Genomic DNA, 19,453 nt, shown 5'->3' with positions numbered 1-19,453 from the left:
CAGCACATAAATAAATAAATAAATAAATAAATAAATAAATAAATAAATAAATAAATATATATATATATAATTAAATGGCGTAAATGTTATTCCCACGACGAACGGCGGTAGAATACAAACTTAGAAAACAAGAAATGTGTGTTTACCAATAGCCTTAAAGACTGACAACATTTAAAGTTATGACAGTGCCATTCCTAACTTAGGTTACTGAGAGTTGAATCTGAATAGATCGAGGGAAAGAATAATTGAATCTGCAGAGATGAGATTTTTAAAACGAATTGGGGACTACACTTTAAAATTTAAAGTTTAAGTGATCATATACTTAACGATATTAGAAATGAATTTAATATATATATATATATATATATATATATATATATAATTTTATCGATACTTGCGCAGCATATAATTATAATGTTTCAAGTTCTTTCACCACATGATTGCCATGGGCAATCAGAACTTCAATTTGCTTGGCATCAGTCACTTGTTGGTTCTTCATGAAAGCTCGTTTGAGACGAGATCGAAAATAGTCATAACCTTGTGGATATTCTCGACCATGGCTTCATTAAAGATCGGACATTCTCTCTCCTTTCTTCGTGGAAGTTTTCTTCTTGTGAACTTTCTACCCGTGCTCAAGCAGGTAGGCTACACATTAAATGAGAAAGTTCTCTTCCATCGAAATAGAGTTAGGAAATGATCCCAGGATGGAGGCAGCATTCCCTCGCTGAACCGCTATTCCAATGCGATGACGAAACAAATTGATACATCTAGGATCGCCGGTACGGGACAGTAGGCGTGTACCAATTTGGGTGAGTAGATCTTTAGCGTCTCTACACCACGGACCAAAGGTCTCAACTGCAAAAGCGACGAAAATGTAATTTGATGTTAAATGTTCATATTTGCGTCGTTTAACATGATAAGCGGATTCAGCAGTAGATCCGGGACAATTGACAGAAGATTTTAAATGGGAAAGGGCTAATATTTAATATTTATAACGTATGGTTGGTCGACGTAGGCTACTTTGATGAAGATAGTCTTTGAGACTTATAGAATATCCTTGAGGTAGAACAACAAAAATATTTAAGATAAGAATGAAAATGAATGTGTTCAGTGAGAAAGAATTAATGACAGAATTTTCGGCAAGGATTTATATTAATGTATAGAATAAGAATTGTGAATAACTATTTAGTATTGGCAGAGTTATAAAATAGCCAATAAAACTCTCTAGAGATGAAACTGACGAAATTGATGTAATCTATGAATTATTGTTATTTTCTTCCTCTTCTTTTCAGGGCTGGGTCATTGTTGTCCCGTTCGAGGCTAACTGAATCTTTTATTATTATTATTATTATTATTATTATTATTATTATTATTATTATTATCATTATTGTGTTGAGTGTTTTCCATTGCTTATTCATTCCGTTCTTAAGACACACTTAAATCTTAGAGCAAATTTTATTAATTTATTCTAATTCCGTTATCCTACTTCTTGTATAGATGTTAGATGCAATTATAGGAATTTTCTTTTTTGACTTCAGAAATCTCGAAAATTTCAACTATACCCAAGATCTTCACGTCGATTCCTGACGAAGCGAGAGAATTTCAATGTTGTGGCAGTGAACCAAAAAGCGCCAGATCTTCTTTTCTCGGTGAGTTCCTTAGATTAAAAGAAATTGTTATAAAGATGACACATACTTCATTATACGTTTTATGTGTTTTAAAACAATTCAGTACTTGTATTATTTTTAGAATGGTATTACGTGTATAATTTATTTTCCTAAAGACTTCTTTAAAAAAAGATGTAGGTCTACACAAAAATTTTACTGTGCATTCAAATAGGAAGGTGAAATTTCCTTTTTTTTTAGATTGCACAAAATGCATTGTATAATAACAAAATTAAAACATCTGATTTTAATAACTAATTGCACAGTTTAAGTAGGTGTATATGATTAATTTTCAGAAATTTAGCTGTAAAAAGTATTCATGTAGTTTAATTATTCATATTGCTAATTTTAATTAAGAGAGACGGCATTTGAAGTAAAATAAATGTATCAGTGATTTATAATCCAACTCGAACTTTTGTAAAGCTTTATTTCGCCCGGGTGAAATTTCATAGAAGCAAGAGAGACATAACCCACAAACAATTTGGTTATTTTAGGAAGGGACTCTCTGTAATTCTTACCTCGTAAGTTAAACTTACACTGAATTCTAAACGTAAAAATTAACTCTACATATACAGTGAGTTATATGGAGCTTACTATTTGAGGCGAGGGGATGTTTACCAAAATTTACATGTAATATCCTTAAATCTTTTAAAATTTCCTTTTATGAGATTCTGAAGATTGTGATGGAAATTCTGAAGGTCCCTCTTCAAATTTTACACTATCATTTATATAAAATGATATAATTTTTAACACATAAAATTTTAATATTAGAGGAGAAAAATTCGCTCCGGCGCCGGGGATCGAACCCGGGTCCTTGTCTCTACGTACCACTTGTTATGGTATCAATAATTGATAATTATTAATATTAGAGGAGAAAAATTCGCTCCGGCGCCAGATGTCGAACCCGAGTCCTTGGTTTGGCGTAACTCAATGGTGAGAGCGCTTTGTACGTAGAACCAAGGACCTGGTTCGATCCCCGGCGACGAAGCGAATTTTTCTCCTCTAATATTAATTTTTACTATAACAGAAGTATTCTGTAGGAACATAAAAATAATACTCTTTACGTACATAACATTTTGTTTTCATGTACAAAGCGAACAAAAACTCATTTTATTTTTATTTATTTTTTATGTTTCTAATTCCGGATCCCAGTGGTCAGCTTCATTTGAGGACGGATGATTTTAAATAAATCTTAGTAATACGTATATTTTATATATTTTTTCCTTAGGAGACCAATTATTCGATTTACACGAATTTCACAGTTTAATTTGTCAATTTATTCTATACAACATAAAAAGCATGGAGAGTATCGTCTGAAGTTTCTGGTAGCGGATCACAATTATTTGTTTTCGATTTCTAATGAAGACCTATCAATTTTTCTAGACTTGCTATATTTCATATTCAATAATTCCCGATAAATTGACTCGTAGACATTGAATAGGCCTATGATCAAAATTGTTACATCAGTTTACAGGCAGACATACAGTCGAGCAAACAGATTGAAAACAGACAGACGGCATGCTTAAAACCTCTTTTTCGATATCTGAATTGCTGAAAATGTATCATTTTAATTTATTTTTTGTACCATGATAATAATAGGCCTACTTTCTCTTAATATACCTTTTATGACGGGAAATTAAAACCATGCTGTTGTGGTACATTGCTACCATACATTGGTAGCATTGTTTAAATATAATTGATCTATTATGAACAAAAAATTTATCGATTTACGTAATAGAAATTATATCACTTATAACGCTACTGTCTGATCGATTTAAGGGGCCTTGGTGTTATTCTAACACGTGAAAATGTGAATTAATTTAAATTCAGCACGTGTACTTAGTCCACTTCATTACTTTCGCTCATCGCACGCATTGAAGCTCCAATTAATGTGCTGTACTCCAATCGGACCGCTTGCGTGACAGGTTGAAAAGTCTGATATAATCATCGCGGGAGATATGAAATAAATAGAGCAACTAACATTAGTTGTTGGATCATCTCCAGTTTATGAAGACACGAAATTTCATCATAACAGAAATGTTTAAAGAACATTGCAAGAGAAATTATGACCAATAACATTGTACAACATGAAATTTGCCCTTTTTATAGGAATATACGTATTCGATTAATTTTGTGATGGCAAAAACGAATCTGCAGTTCGTTTTTGTCCAGCACGTACTGTTTCTCCAAAATAAATATCTGTTTAATGTTAGTGAAATGTTGCACAACTTTCATCTTATGGGATGCAACATGTCACTGAGTAGGCCTACATTTTCTTGACAGCCACCTGAACTTATTTCCAAAAAACCTTGGTGCTGTAAGCGATGAACACGGGGAGAGGTTTATCAAGAAAAATGTACCTTCGAAAAGCGCTTCAGTGGAAGTTGAAATGCAAGTATGCTGGCTGAATATTGCTGGTCATTCATTAGAGAGACTGCAGATGCAGTCTGCAAACGTAAAAGATCAAAAAGACATTTTAATTAGTGAATTTTGACCAAACAAAGGTTACTTTATGTGCTAGTGTAACACATTTTTGTAAATAAATGAAATGCGTGTAGCATAAAATGGTAACTTATGTGTTACAAAATTTTGGTTTTCAGAAATGAACTCAGTACCTCTCATTTAGTTAAAATTATAGTTTCATCTAAAGGACAGAAACAAAGTTTTAATTTGTTGTCTAGTGTAATCGAGTAACTTGGATAAAAACTTCATTTTTAATTTCTTTATATTACAGGGTCGTTTTGGGAGATCTCAACATTTTTAAGAAAAATAGCCATTGCGAGCACTGTTCCTAGAGAAACGTTCTAACTGAGACATGAGATCTGTGTTGACTGTGATTGTAATTTCTGTGTAAGTGAACCTCGTGGCGTCAACTAGTGTTTCACGTTCACAGAAGGCAAAAAACACAACAAATGTGAATCACACTTTTCTTTTCGCTCATGAAATATAATACACCATCTTCAGTGTATGTATGTAATGTATGTAATGTATGTATGTATGTAATGTATGTATGTATGTATGTATGTATGTATGTATGTATGTATGTATGTATGTATGTATGTATGTATGTATGTATGTATGTATGTATGTATGTATGTATGTATGTATGTATTCACCCAATGCCTACCCACTTCACTTTACGTGATTCGGGTTCCGCATATTGCAGATAGATAGCAGGACTGTGACCCATTTTCTAGTTGTACACCACTTCGGCGGGTGCTCTATATATTTTACAGGTTAGTAAATGTGCCAAAGTGATTATCCTCAAACAATTATCTTTGTTTCGGGTATGTTGCCATCATCTTTAGTGTATGTATGTATGTATGTATGTATGTATGTATGTATGTATGTATGTATGTATGTATGTATGTATGTATGTATGTATGTATGTATGTATGTATGTATGTATGTATGTATGTATGTATGTATGTATGTATGCATGCATGCATGTATGTATGTATGTATCCACCCAATGCCTACCTATTTCACTTTACGTGATTCGGGTTCCGCATATTGCGGATAGATGGCAGGACTGTGACCCATTTTTCTAGTTGTACACCACTTCGACGGGTATTCTATATTTTTTTACAGGATACTAAATGTGCGAAAGTGATTATCCTCAAACATTATCTTTGTTTCGGGATTGTTGTCGTCTGTTGAATGAAGGTGTAACTCGGGGAGGTTTCGACACTGTGTTTTGGGGGGATCTCGACATGCCGAGTTCTCCCTGATTTCGCTTGCGATCCTTCTTAGGTGACTTGGGGAGTTGTTTCTATCAAAATTTTTGTGTGTTAGTTTCTAGGAGAATTCGCAGTCCTTCCTAGAGCTTTCATTGCCACTTTGTACGTCTATCTTTTTTCTCTGTGAAGGTATACCGAACTTTGAAGTTCGTAAGATGTTATAAAATCTTAAAAAAAAAAAAAAAAACTAATTTCCTCAAAATCTAACATATTTACTTCATAAAATTGGAGGTACAAATATGTAATTTAATATAAGTTAAAAGATTAACAAAATTGCGAAGTCAGAGTGGCCTGTACTGAGGAAAGCGTAGAAAAAGCATTCAGCATCTCCATTAGAAGGTGTTTTTCCAACCGTAATAATTGAATTGTCTCTCACACCTTTTCTCGAACTTTTTATGGCTTCTTGCATTGCCTTTTCATTCTACTGTTTTCTAAGTTATTTGGAAGGTGAGGTTTTCCCTCCTCCTACAGGTACCAACACTAGTAACGAAACAGAAAACCAGGGTATCAAGTTGGAATACTAATAGTACTAGTACTTCATATTTGTGACACACTGATGTTGTAAGTCATAAGCTCAAAACAGATCATAATTAAGAACAAAACCAATTAAACATACATTGCTATAAACGTAGATTATTTCTCTGTAAGAATGTCTCTAACATTGAGGAATAACAATGTACATTCAAAAAAAGAACTTGCCGCCAAAATTTTCACTTTCCTCGAAAACGGAATAATGATCAACATTTCAACAGTTAGCTTCTAACTGCAAACTAACACGTTCCCGCGAAAGAGAGCATCAGTGCGTAGTTTATTTTCTCTGGTGTTAATAATAAAAAGAAAACAATAACCACAAAAATATGAATAACAGAAACACCTGAATGTAATTTTATGTTAAAGAAACCTTTATTTACAATAGCCCTTTTTCCACTACACACTGAAGCGAATTTCCATTCTAGCACGTGACATTTAACCGAACCATTTTCGGCTTCCAACATAGTGGTCTTTTCTAATTCCTTGTGCCCTCAGCCCATCCCTCTTAGGCCTATAAAATAATAGGATTCGTTCTGGTTTAATAGTAAGGTTTATATGAATTGTTGTTGAAATAAAATTTCTCCGGCCACGATGGTATTTTGCTCCGAATTCCTTCAGCATGTTTGAAATTTTCACTACAACATATTCCCAAAAACTGGATCTCGTAACTTTCATAATTGAAGAGTATGATCCCCAAACGCTTTCAGTCCATTTTTATGAAAGGACTGGGCTATATTTTTTATCCACCGGTCTACGGGCCGAGAAAGTTTTCAAGTGATAATGATGCTGAAACTAATCAGAAAGAGAAAAAGGAATTAGGTTGGGTCACTGGCTGAGAAGAAACTTCCTACTGAAGGATTCACTGGAAAGAATGGTGAACGGAGAAGAGTTCGGGGCAGAAGAAGATATCAGATGATAGACGACATTAAGATATGAGGCATTCAGAGCTAAAGTGGATCAAGTTCATGAGACAGAATTTTGAGATAATAGGACTTACTAGTGGATTATCTAACTTCACTAGCAATAATTTTATTGCTCCATTCTCAAATTCTGATTTATAAAATATAAACAATTATTGTTATGTTAACTGATGCAACGCTTTGGTGACTTGATCCACTATGGCTCAGAACATCGTTAACGAAAATAATCTGAGCCAAAAGTGACTGGTGTCACCTACCGGCGATTACTTCGAATTAAGACTTGATCGATTACTGCTCGGAAAACATCCAACTTCAGATAGCCAGAAAATGAATTAAACTCATTTTATAAAAATGCGTGACTTGATCCACTTTAGCTCTGAACGTCTCATATGTGAATCATATGAGGAGACAAGGAGGAAGGCAGAAAATAGGAAAGACTGAAGAATGCTGGGTTTGCAGTAAAAGACCTGCCCTTGGGCAGAAAGCTATGAATGAATGTATAATAACATAAACTTTTAGACAAAGTCCGGCGTTCTTTTGGAAGGAAACAAATTAAATATAATGATAGAGGTCTCAAACAAAATAAGTCTATATGGAAAAATCATAAAAATGGCAAATGAACTAGGCGAGTTTTGGGATCACATTCTTCAATATAACTCTCAGGTACGTAATGGTCTCTTTATCCACTGAAAGCGTTATTTTGAAGCTACAGAACGAGATACTGATCACTTCCGTATCTGAAGTCACAGTGACGCAATCGGCTCTAACCCATACTGCGACGCCTCTCCGAGGTCGCTAAAGATGGCCATTTCGCCGCTCTCCCCGCCCCTCACGCTCCTGGTGCAATCAGTTTATTCTTAAGCAACATCTGCCCTCTGTCCCAATGCAAATAAATAATTAACGTGACTCTCATAGTGTCCGTGCACTCAACGTTTCAAGTTTTGCACTTTTTGGGACATTCGAAACTCCCTACGTATCCCCTTACACAGTACTCGGGTAAGGAAATAGTTCTACGTTAAAATATCTACTTGAAGATATTCACGGAAATACACATTTTCTCCATTTTGATAACATTAGCATGGTTTTGAACATACCATTTGCCTGTCTGTGTACAGCGATTTTTGGATGAATGCTTTTCATAACCTATAGCTAGCCTATAGGCTAGTACACAAAAATACGGCATAATCAAAACAACCCAGTTTTTGGTATCAGAAATGCTGAAAGCATGTATTTTCGTCAAAAAGACGAAATACACTTTTCTGTAACATCATGAAATTTCTCTATATATTTCGTATAATGAGAACTTAAAAAAATATAGCTTCGAAAATATGGAAAAAAAAAAATGTTGTTACACCCCTGCACGAAATGCATTTAAAAAAAAAGGAACAGAAATAGATATTGTATGTTTTGGAAACAGCAGCAACAATGAGAGGAAGAGCCGAGTACAAGAAACACGAAAACATGCCTCTGGTGCTGAGTTGCGAACCACATGGGAGACCCATTAGCAGCCCCCTTGAGAGAGCGCGCGCACTCACATGTGTAGCCCCCGCGGCCATGTTTGTACACGTCATGCAGGTATATCAGGGGAAGTTTCAAGTGCACAACAAATAAGCACAATAGGGTTGAGATCAGATAACACGCGCGTCGAGGCTCTTCTTTTTCTATAACAATAACAAGATGGCGAGATACGAGCGGAAACAAAATCGAAGCGACACAGACGTTACCAGGCAGCTTCATATGTGAGAGTACTGCTAACGAAAATAAAATTACGTTTTGAGGTTCTCTGAGTTCATTTAGACTGTGGTAAAATCTTATAGTCACGATAATTCAAACAGAAAATATACATATATATATATATATAATATATAATATGTATGTATGTATGTATGTATGTATGTATGTATGTATGTATGTATGTATGTATGTATGTATGTATGTATGTATGTATGTATGTACGTTATGTATGTATGCATGTATATGTGTGTATATAAATATATAAATAAATAAATATATATAATATAAACCGGATGTAACCCTTGCTCCTATTTTTTTAAGTTATACGGTCCCACACATTCACAGACAGTGCCGTAAAATACAAACCTGTGCCCCTTCAGTTTCGTGAGTACAACTAACTGTTCCTTTTTTCTATCAGTCACCATCAGTGTAGGGGTAAAGAGCAGATAAAAAATTATGTTTGTTCCTTCCACCATATTAATAATGTCAAAACAAGTGCTCATGCAAATTTTGACCACTCGACCGCTATTACGAGGGCCATAAAAATAAGTTCGCCAGGGGCCGTTAAGAAAGAAAACACAATTTCATTGGAAAAATGTATTGGAACAGGCACAGTAATTGTTGAGCTATTTTTTTAAACGTATTCCTCACCGAAATTGAGACATTTGTCATATTTTGGGATCGACAGAGAGGTGCAAACGGCTGTCAAACGCTGGTTCCGATCCCAGGCGGCTGACTTCTGCGACACAAGGGTACAAAAATTGATTCCATCGTATGACAAATGTCTCAGTTCCAGTGGGGGTTATGTTGACAAATAGCCCAATAATTACTGTATCTGTTTCAGTAAATCTTTCCATGTAATTGTGCCCCAGGGAAAATCACTTTCTGGACGGCCTCGTAATTGCGGTCGGGTCGCCAAAATTTGTATAAGAACTTTTTTGACATTATTAACATGGTGGAAAAAAAAAATAACTTTCTTATCTGCCCCCATCAGATTGTTTGCTTGTGAGTTGTATGCAGGGAGATTTCCCTATATGAATGTCACCTGAATTCTGCTGTAATCCCTTAAAATTCAGTGTTGCCTGTACTCGTATACCGAAAAATAGGGGCAAGAGATACAGCTATGTAATATATATATATATATATATATAAAATTAATTACAGACGGTTATTCTTTGAGATAATTCAAACAAAAAAAGTTTAATACAATTTTGTTCATTTTTGCTTCCTTTTCGAGATAAAAATTGTTTTGTATGAAACATTTTATAGAGTTCTTGGGAAATCAATTCATTGAATTTCCAATACGCTCAGTCAGTTTAAGAGAGCAGTATATTATGATACTACATGATTGAAAAAAGTAGCTTTGTCCTTAAAATGTTCAGAAATTTGATTTGAACTAATGTAACATTGTAAAATTTCTTTGCAAAACGAAACGTTATATTTGTTCGGGTCAAATTTCTGCACATTTAAAGGATAAAACTAAAATTCTTTCAACCATTTATCATAATACACTGCTCTCTTTGATTGACTGATCATTAGGGCCGAAGAAAAGTATTGATATCATAGTAGTAAATAAATTTCACATTGTTTACAAAATGCATTCCGTTGCCGGATGTCTCTACTGTCTGAAAGGGCAGAGAGAGTGAACATCCGACTATTCACAATAAAAGACCTCCTTAAGTGACATCAGGTTTTATCAGAATGCCGAAACAAAAATCCAACAAAGAACAGATAATAGGAGGACTGAATTCAGAGCATGAGGAAATTGTGTTCGACTTAATTGATAATGATATTTTTTTTGTAAATTTAATATTTGTTCCGAGTTAATTAATTTGAAACATAAGTAATCTTATAAATGTAAATTCTATTATGAGTTCATTCATATGGAGCGGACTGTACAAGCAGCCGCTACAGTAACTAGTCGTGCGTGCACACAAGCATTTTGAAAACACAGAACTCTATGTACGCTGCAACGTAACTTATAACTAGGGACGACACTTTGTCCCAGTTCGCCACGAGGTTCACTGGTACTGGTGTATAGAGTACCTGTGTTTACTAGTTGATAGGAGCAGTCCCGCGACAGCACGCGACTGTTTGCTGGTATAGATCGGCGGAACGAAAATGCAACGTTTCTACAGGTTACCATTGCCATCTCATATGGCTTGATTAGTTACATCTTTACAATATTACTTACACATATTTACAACAACGACGAGTTAGTCAAATTACACACAAGTATTTGCAATCGAGTTTCTTACATTATTCTGATACAAACTGTAGTCCGTTACAATATATAACAATGTGCATTTTTAAGTGTGAAAAAGAGAAATTCCTTCTGTTTTCACTAAAAATATGCTTGTACTGCGAGAAAGTTCGCTCAACATCGCACGATGTTATACATAGCTGCATCTCAAAAAGATTAACAATAGTTGCACTGTTTACTTTTCCTAGTAGCTATTTCCAATCTCAACAAAAATTTATTTCCTGGTTCATTGGAGGACATTACTCCTACTTATCGTCCCAAAGCATCTGATGTCTCATATATAGATACAAATGTTTTATTACTAACTACAGCTGTTCGAATGGGTTTAGAGTTTTTTCGTATACAGACGATAAATAGGTTGTACGCATTGATGTTATACTAGGCAGTTTTCTAGACGTTTTTTTTTTTCCATATGATTACTGAGGTTGTGTACTGGACTGTTCGCCGTTATCATCATCTCGCACAAATCATTATAAAACTCAAAGATTGTAAACCGAGCAGATGAGAGAAATAACGGCAAACGTTCATTATGCTTTTTCGTTTCACACTGCTTTTGCAAATCTTTACGAACTTATACCTTTAGTTCAGCGTATATTGTCGCCCTACACACTAAAATACTCACTTCTAAACATAGTTGCAATTGCATTCAGTTTAGAGCTCTTGTCAGACTACATTGTATTATGTTTACACTACTGCACACAGCGTCACGATCACAACCACCTTGCCATTAAGTGACAACGGCTCCAGTAGTACTGTAGGAACTGTAGGTAAGCCACTACAATGAAAAACAAGCAGGCAGCGGCAGAGAGCAGCATAGGTTCGAATCCTAAACAAATCAAACGTAAGTACGTTAGTTCTCCGGTGCAGCACACACTGGTTGCCTTTTCCTGTCACAGTGCAGTACCTTCGAACCCATGGCCTCTGTGACGTCAATATAGGCAAGCAACAACCAACCTAAAATCTGTCCACGCTGGGACAAAGTGTCGACCCTGGTTATAACCAATATCTACTTTTTTCCAGCCCTACTGTTCATATTGGTACTTCAGTTAATGACTTTCCTAAAACACGCTATGAAATGTTTAATATAAAACAATTTTTATCTCGAAAAGGATGGAAGAACGAGCAAAATCGTATTAAACATTTTTTTTTCAATTATCTCAAAGAAAAACTTCCTTAAATTAATGACATTACTCACAATTCACTCTGTATGTAATATATATATATATATATATATATATATATATATATATATATATAGAGTGATTCATGAGGATTTACCGTCACTTACAGAGCTTATTTCCGGAGACTTCTAACCTAAAAGAGTCATATAAACATTTGTTCTAATCTCGATATTTTCAAAGTTACACTAATTTGAAGTTGTTTATAAAATACCTTTTTTCTTTAGTTTTAAGGGTAAAAGAGTATTAAAAATAGAGAAATAACTATTCAGAAGTATCATTTCTTTAATTGACTAGTGTTCTGAAGCTAGAAATGTGTTGTTAGTTGCTTTGTACAGATTTTGTTTTCCAATTTTTAAGAAAAAATAACATCATTCTTACGCACTTATCACAAGAATTGTTACAAATCATACTACTATCAATTGTTGTGATAAATGCGTAAGAAAATATAATTTTGTACAGTCCGATTATTTAGTCCTGACAGCTCAGCGACACGAAAGAGGGGAAGTAACAGGAGGAGTGGGGAGAGTTCCGGAGTAGAGATAGGGCGAGGGGTCGCTAAAGGCAAGCGAGTGAATAACCCAAACACCCCTTGGCGTAACTAAATGGACTCGCCTGCCCCACGCGCACATCTCCGGCGACTGTCAGGACTAAATAATCATACTGTACTTAAAAATCGAAAAAAATTCTGTATCAAACAACTATGGAATTCACAAGACATTTTTAGCTTCAGAATACTAGCTAATTAAAGAAATGATACTCCTGAATAATTCATTCTTTATCTGTAATATTTTTTTATCCTTAAAACTCAAGAATAATGGTATTTTACAAACAATTTCAAATTAGTGTAACTCTGAAAATATTGAGATTAGGACAAATGTTTGTGACTTTTTTGCTGAGAATGTCTTCTATTATATATATATATATATATATATATATATATATATATATATATATATATATATATGAAATAGAATATACTTAAATACTTGTAAGAGAATCTCCATAACTGGGGTCAAAATCCTAGTTTAAAATATTTACAATGCAAATACTAATTGTGAAAAAAATTAAACCTATAAATACCTAATTATCCACACTGTTCGTAAGAAAGACATGACTGTTTCAAACGTTAGTGTAAAAGGTGCCGTTTCTCTTCTACTTGAACCACCTCTCTACTTATGTTACAGCAGAGGATTCTGGTATAAATTTGTCACAATAAAATTAACTTTGATTGCTATTCAACGATGAATACTGGTTTTCATCCAGACGGACCGGATTTCGATCACTGGCATTATCACGGCAGAATATGTGGTAGACAAAGCAGACGTTGAAGAGGACTTCTTTCGGTCTACTTCCGTCCAAATCTATCATTCCACCAACACTCTCCACCTCCCCCTCGTTTTATCTACCATCTGCAGTAATTAAAACTAGTCTGAGGTGAATTTCTGGGGTAGCATGGGTCTCAGATACTGATTTAAGGGCTTGGATTCCGACCCTGGGACTTACTGGGCACTCGTGTCGGAATGAGATTTAGCTCTTTCAGGACTGGGAAGGGACATTCGCTTGTTTGCACTGGATTTACGAATCCATCAGGCCATCCGTCGGACCTGAACAATCATCGCATAGCCTATATACAATGGACCAAAAAAGCCTAGATGCATGGGGCTATTCTGGTCCATGAAAGCCAAACCAAGAAAATCACAATTAACTAGAATAGCGTGTACTAAGAATTGTGTGTATTGTGTCATCGTTGGACACTTGTGATAAATTCTCTATCATGTCTGCAAATAGAAATGCAGTATGACTCGTATGGTATGGTCAACAGTAGAAGATCGAAGACAGAATGTTTATGTTTGGCATTCAGATCTACCAATGGGGTTGTTAGGTACCTTTTTTGTGGAATTTCCCGATATTTGAATGCTTTGTTATAAAGTTTCCCGTTTCCTGATTTGAAGTTCAATTTCCGCTCTTTTGTACTATTTTCCATTTTAATTTTAATTTGGTTGTGGATTGTTTTCTATTCAAGTTTTCTTTGGCTATTTCATGAAACAAATTATTATTTTATGTATTATTTACCTTAGATACTTTCCGGAGTACATATTAGTTCATATAGGCTAGGCCTAATCTATAATATTGGTCTGTTTATCCATAATCCATTACTTATACGGTCCAATCCAATCGAAGCTCTACCGCTTTGATGGAGTCAGAACTTCAAGTGTGTCTGAATTCCAAACTGCCAGTTTATAAAAGATAACTGCTAGTTCATAAAAATTAACTGCTAGTTTATAAAAGATAACTGCTAGTTTATAAAATATAACTGCTGACAAAGTGAAGATTCCTAAATAGTAGTAGTAGTAGTGGTAGTCGTGGTAGTGGTAGTGGTAGTAGTGGTGGTGGTGGTAGTGGTGGTAGTAGTGGTAGTGGTAGTCGTGGTAGTGGTAATGGTGGTGGTGGTAGTGGTGGTAGTGGTAGTGGTGGTGGTGGTAGCGGCAGTGGTAGTGGTAGTGGTGGTGGTGGTGGTAGTGGTGGTAGTAGTAGTAGTAGTAGTAGTAGTAGTGGTGGTGGTGGTGGTAGTAGTGGTGGTGGTAGTGGTGGTAGTAGTAGTAGACTAAAAAATTTTTAAATATTATAAAAAGTTATATGAAATATTGAGGAATGCTCGATCTCAGAGAAATATGGAGAATAGCTGAATTTCTTGTATAATTCAATTTTCTGTGAGTGCTAACTTGATGTTTTTTGTTGTAATAACTGTTGAGAAAAGTTATTTTTCATACAAATAAATTAAATATTAAATAATGACATCTTTACTCAGGTTTCCAAACTATATTGTGGAGGAATTGAGAGTTATAGAATTATTTCAAATTTATGTTTACCTTTCCTTGTAAAAGAAGTGTCACGCGTGGAATATTCTGTGGGATCTTATGTACAACCATTTTAATCGTGGGCAAGCTGAATTTTGTAGCAAGTTTCGAAGAGTTTGTAAAATGTAGTGAAATGGCATCGAGCTAAACTTAAAGGACTTCGCTTGGCTTTAAATATCGCAAGACCTTTTTTCGCGCCATTTCTTAATTGTCAGTAACAAAGTGTTCTTAGAAGATGTTTGTTAAAATCTTTCCAAAACTTCCACTGTGTAGAAAAGTAAGTTTGTTATAGTAAACGTTTCTTGTAGAAGCTATTGCTCCTTGACAAGCTACTACCTGTTCCTTGTAACTTCATCGGTGTTAATTCCAGGAACTAACAGAGTGCGTCATTCCCTTCTAAGAATGCTTTGGTCCCCTCAGTGCTACGCGCTCCATATTCGCCTATGATGTTTTGCGACAGTGGCGACATCAGCTCTCATCCATCATGTAACATGGGACGCGTAGTAAACTCTAACAGTGCTGAATAGCAGAAACGCAATCAGTTGTAAATAGAAAAACGCCAGGAATTTATGCTCCACTCCATACAATTAAAAGAAGCAATGTTTCTTAATTGTAAAATATATGTGATTTTTATTCTTGTAATCTGATATGTTAATTCCAATGTTTGTCAATCTAAATGCCAGTTTAATGAAACTCCAATATAAAGAGCGATTTTAGCTACTTCTAGAACTCGCTGTAACAGAATTATACAGTAGTTAGCCATTAATTGTTTAATGTATTTAAACATGTAGGCTATAACTTACGTAGTCTATGTTGAACGCAATGCTGTTTATAACGCGTTGAAGTACTATCACAGTCTAGTATATACAGTTACGAAGCTTGAGTTGTTGAGAGTACTAGGAACAATAGACTGTGTCTGTACTATTTCTCATTGTCTGTAGAAGCAATCCTAGTGGTTAGCAACTATCTATGGCAGCGTTGTCAGACACAGCCTAAACGGAGCGGAGCGCTCCACTATAACTCGTTGCGTGCTCCGGTGCTTCCACAGACATAAGCAAGTTCACGCTCCGATTGGACGTCTCTAGCACCACAACCGGTTTCGGAGCTTACAACTCTGACACTACTGATCTATGGATGCATATTCCCTACGTATTGAGCTTCGTGACTGTGGTACTATCTAGTCAGTCATGTCTGAGATTGATCATTTGTTTTAACTCCTCTTAGGTCTCGTGCTCGGTGCACATCTTGCGTCCGGACTTGGACTTACTGTGTGGCTTGGCGTGCATAGTCACGCAGTTCCTCCTCGTTATTTCCTTTAACGAGTATTTCCCTGTTAGTAAGGAGGACAGAGTTGAAACATTACGTCACAGAGAGGGGTGTCCCCTGACGTCAGTTCATACACGACGTCTGTTTTCATTATCGACTACTCGAACAATGCACTCAAGTATCAGGTGCCTCTAGGATCGATACTCGCCCCATGTTGTATTGTGATGCTGCAAGAAATCCATTTTATGGTTCTGGTAGAAATGTACGTAGGTTTCCGACATTTTTGCCGTTGGAAAATTGGTTTTTGTTGTTACGTAATCCAACTACTTTATTGTCTTCAAGAGAGACTATTCTTTCGACTTCTGATGTTGCACATTTTTCCATAAAACATGTTGTGAGTTTCCGGGTAATAATAATAATAATAATAATAATAATAATAATAATAATAATTACTTACTTGCTCTTAAGGAACCCGGAGGTTCATTGCCGCCCTTACATAAGCCCGCCATTGGTCCCTATCCTGAGCAAGATTAATCCAGTCTCTACCATCATATCCCACCTCCCTCAAATCCATTTTAATATTATCTTCCCATCTCCGTCTCGGCCTCCCCAAAGGTCTTTTTCCCGCCGGCCTCCAATATAGTTCAGTATTATAAATATTATTTAGGCCTAGGCTCTATATATACGTGTATGTAGTTTCATATATAAGTTGTGAATATTTAAATATCATTATTATCTGCTGAAAATGGAAAAACATAAGCTCTTATTTCAAATATAATCACTCAGTGTAAGACCATTGAGTGTCGTTAAAGTGTGGTAGGAGACCGCATTTGGAAGAAAAACTTCAAGATTACGCTTGGTGTATTTTTTCATATTTGATTTCAGGAACCTAAAGATCATTGTCTTCATACTTTCGTTAAGTCAGCCAGTTCATTTAAGGAAACTTTATTCCACATAGGCCTATTATGTTAAGTACTGATTTCCTTATACTAACTTGCACAGAGCAAGTTTAGCTGATTGAAATATGTTAATTGCTTTTAAGATATCTGTCACTAACACGTTTCTCCGGCAGTCTTGCTCTCGTAGCAGATAGAAGGAGGGACGTGACAGAAAGTGAACTGTTGCTGTCATAAAAACATACGGTTATTGTATCTGAATTGCAATAGGCCTATAGGTGTTTAAAAATTTGTTACATTCCCTCCACTCGGAAATTTCTATCTTAGTACGTTTTTAAAAATACTAAAATTGTACCAGAACAGAAATGCAAAATTACATAGTATGCAAAGTAAGTGAAAAAGTACCTATGCAAAAATACTATAAAATTTAATTAAGAAATAGTGGTTACAAAGAAAGAAACGTTGAAATCCCAGCGTGTAGACCCTATAGTCTATACCTACTTGAGGTCCCAGCATCCGTCGGCTGAATAGAGCTTGAAGTGGTGTGTTGTCTATGGCAGTGTGACAGATACGAACTGAACGCATCAGACTTCAAGTGAAACAAATTGCTATGCTTCATGACATAATGACACCAGAATGTTGACGTGTCAGCGTCACTTCAAGAATCTCGGTGGTTACTTACCCTTAAAACGGATTGCTTAGAATTTGAGTCCTGAGGACATTCGTAATGTGGTACTTTAGCTTCTCGTTGCAATTGTAGCCTACTGGTAAGTAGGATATTGATAAATTATTGGTACCTAAATGATAAAATGATGATAAAGAATATAGCAGTTTCCACTGAAAGATTGTCTCCAATACCGGTCCTCACATACTAAATCTCATTAACCCTTAAATTGGCAAAACTTCATTTCTCACACTAGTTTATTAAACCGTGTCGGACTGTAAAGAAAACAACTATCGCAATGTCCATATTTTATATATTGTGCAATATTATAGTATTGTGAAATTTTAATTTTTCTACGAATTTTTTTCTATTGTTCTATTAAAATTATAGCATACTAGTGGCTTGTGCAGCAAATGCTGCAAACTAAGTTAATTAGACGTTCAAATAAACATTTTTCAGATTTACTTTCAATGAAGGATACCACACATTCTGAATGTTATTTGCTTTCATAATAATGAAATATACTTCCTCTGAATGGTTTTTTATGCGAAATACTTGTTCTTGAACCTATCCACCTTCAGTTTTTGAGTTTCAACGCGAAAACGCAAGTAACAATGTCAGGATGATCAGTGGGTTTTTCATGTGGGAGTAAAACAATAGCTATTTCAGGTCATTGTGAATTGTAGGCGAAAGTTTAAAAAATATCAAATTTGCTATGCTTTCGAACAACAAACATAGCATCTTGGTAAAGCTGCTGCATGGAGAGCTTGAATTATAGAGGATAGAATCATTTTATCCTGCTAAGAGATCTTGCTGAAATGAAAAAAACTACAAAATTTTGTAGGCCTCTTATTTTATCAGTAAGTAATACCGTTTGGTCTTTGCTTAGGAACTGTAATTTTTGCGCTCTCTCGAGCCAATACTGGAGAGAATGACGCATATAAATATCTACACCACATCGTCATTAAATATATGAAAAAGACCCAACCCCACTTGATTAATAACTATAAAAATTGTCCTTTTAATAACAATATTACTCGTATTATCTTGCGTAAGTTTTATTGTTTTCAGTAAGATACAATATATGTACTATATAGTCGCCACTCAGTAAATTATAGAAATGAAGATCTAATTTAAGATATCCTCTACATCTACTTATATAAAACCAAAACGTTTCACTTTCATATCATCAATATAGCATTAATATGTATAATTAATGAAAAATAGTCACATCATGGGATTAACTATAATAATATTTCATTTCTAATGGTAATAATGTCATCAAACCACCTCAAGTTTTGTAGTTTTTAATATCCAATACACAGCTGTATTAAGAAAATTACATACCACAGAATCAGACCTGTAAATTATTTTTAGTAAGTCTTAAAGTTTTTAATAACAAATTATTGATTCTGAACTCTAAATATGGCAGCATTCTTGCAGATCTTGGCCTTCGTGTAATATTGTTTACTGTAGTGTGTGTTTTGTTTTATTCTGAAATGCAATTAGTGACGACAGATGGATTTTAGAAATTAGGAAAATTATGTTGAAAAATTGACATTTCACTGAAAACTACTATTTTTCTGAAAAGCTTTGTGTCCCAAGCTTCAAAATGAGGGGTCATTTATTAAAATCCGTTCAGCCGTTTTCCTGTAATTTCCATTACTAGTTCAAATTATATATATATAGGCTCAGTTTCACCAAACTTCGTTAAAATAACGCTAATAGCATGTTAA

At 35.0% G+C, this 19,453-nt stretch overlaps 2 protein-coding genes across 9 annotated transcripts in view; one reads left to right on the top strand and one right to left on the bottom strand.

The window, feature by feature from the left end:
• Nucleotides 1-19,453, top strand: part of LOC138694527 (uncharacterized) — a 431,371-nt gene that overhangs the window by 282,909 nt on the left and 129,009 nt on the right. For all 6 annotated transcript variants that reach the window (XR_011330963.1, XR_011330965.1, XR_011330964.1 and 3 more), the window contains one exon: nt 1,539-1,649. Coding sequence is in view for 3 of the 6 variants with exons in the window: in XM_069818340.1 (XP_069674441.1) it covers nt 1,539-1,649 (111 nt within the window). In the remaining 3 variants the exon portion in view is untranslated. The remainder of the gene's footprint in view (nt 1-1,538; nt 1,650-19,453) is intronic.
• Nucleotides 1-19,453, bottom strand: part of LOC138694526 (LIM/homeobox protein Lhx9-like) — a 196,121-nt gene that overhangs the window by 103,725 nt on the left and 72,943 nt on the right. The gene's annotated exons all lie outside the window — the stretch shown is intronic.

Source organism: Periplaneta americana, chromosome 2 (assembly GCF_040183065.1).
Source record: "Periplaneta americana isolate PAMFEO1 chromosome 2, P.americana_PAMFEO1_priV1, whole genome shotgun sequence".
Classification (NCBI taxonomy): Eukaryota; Metazoa; Arthropoda; class Insecta; order Blattodea; family Blattidae; genus Periplaneta; species Periplaneta americana.
The sequence above is the reverse complement of the archived record's forward strand: the minus strand, read 5'-3'. Positions and strand labels throughout refer to the sequence as shown.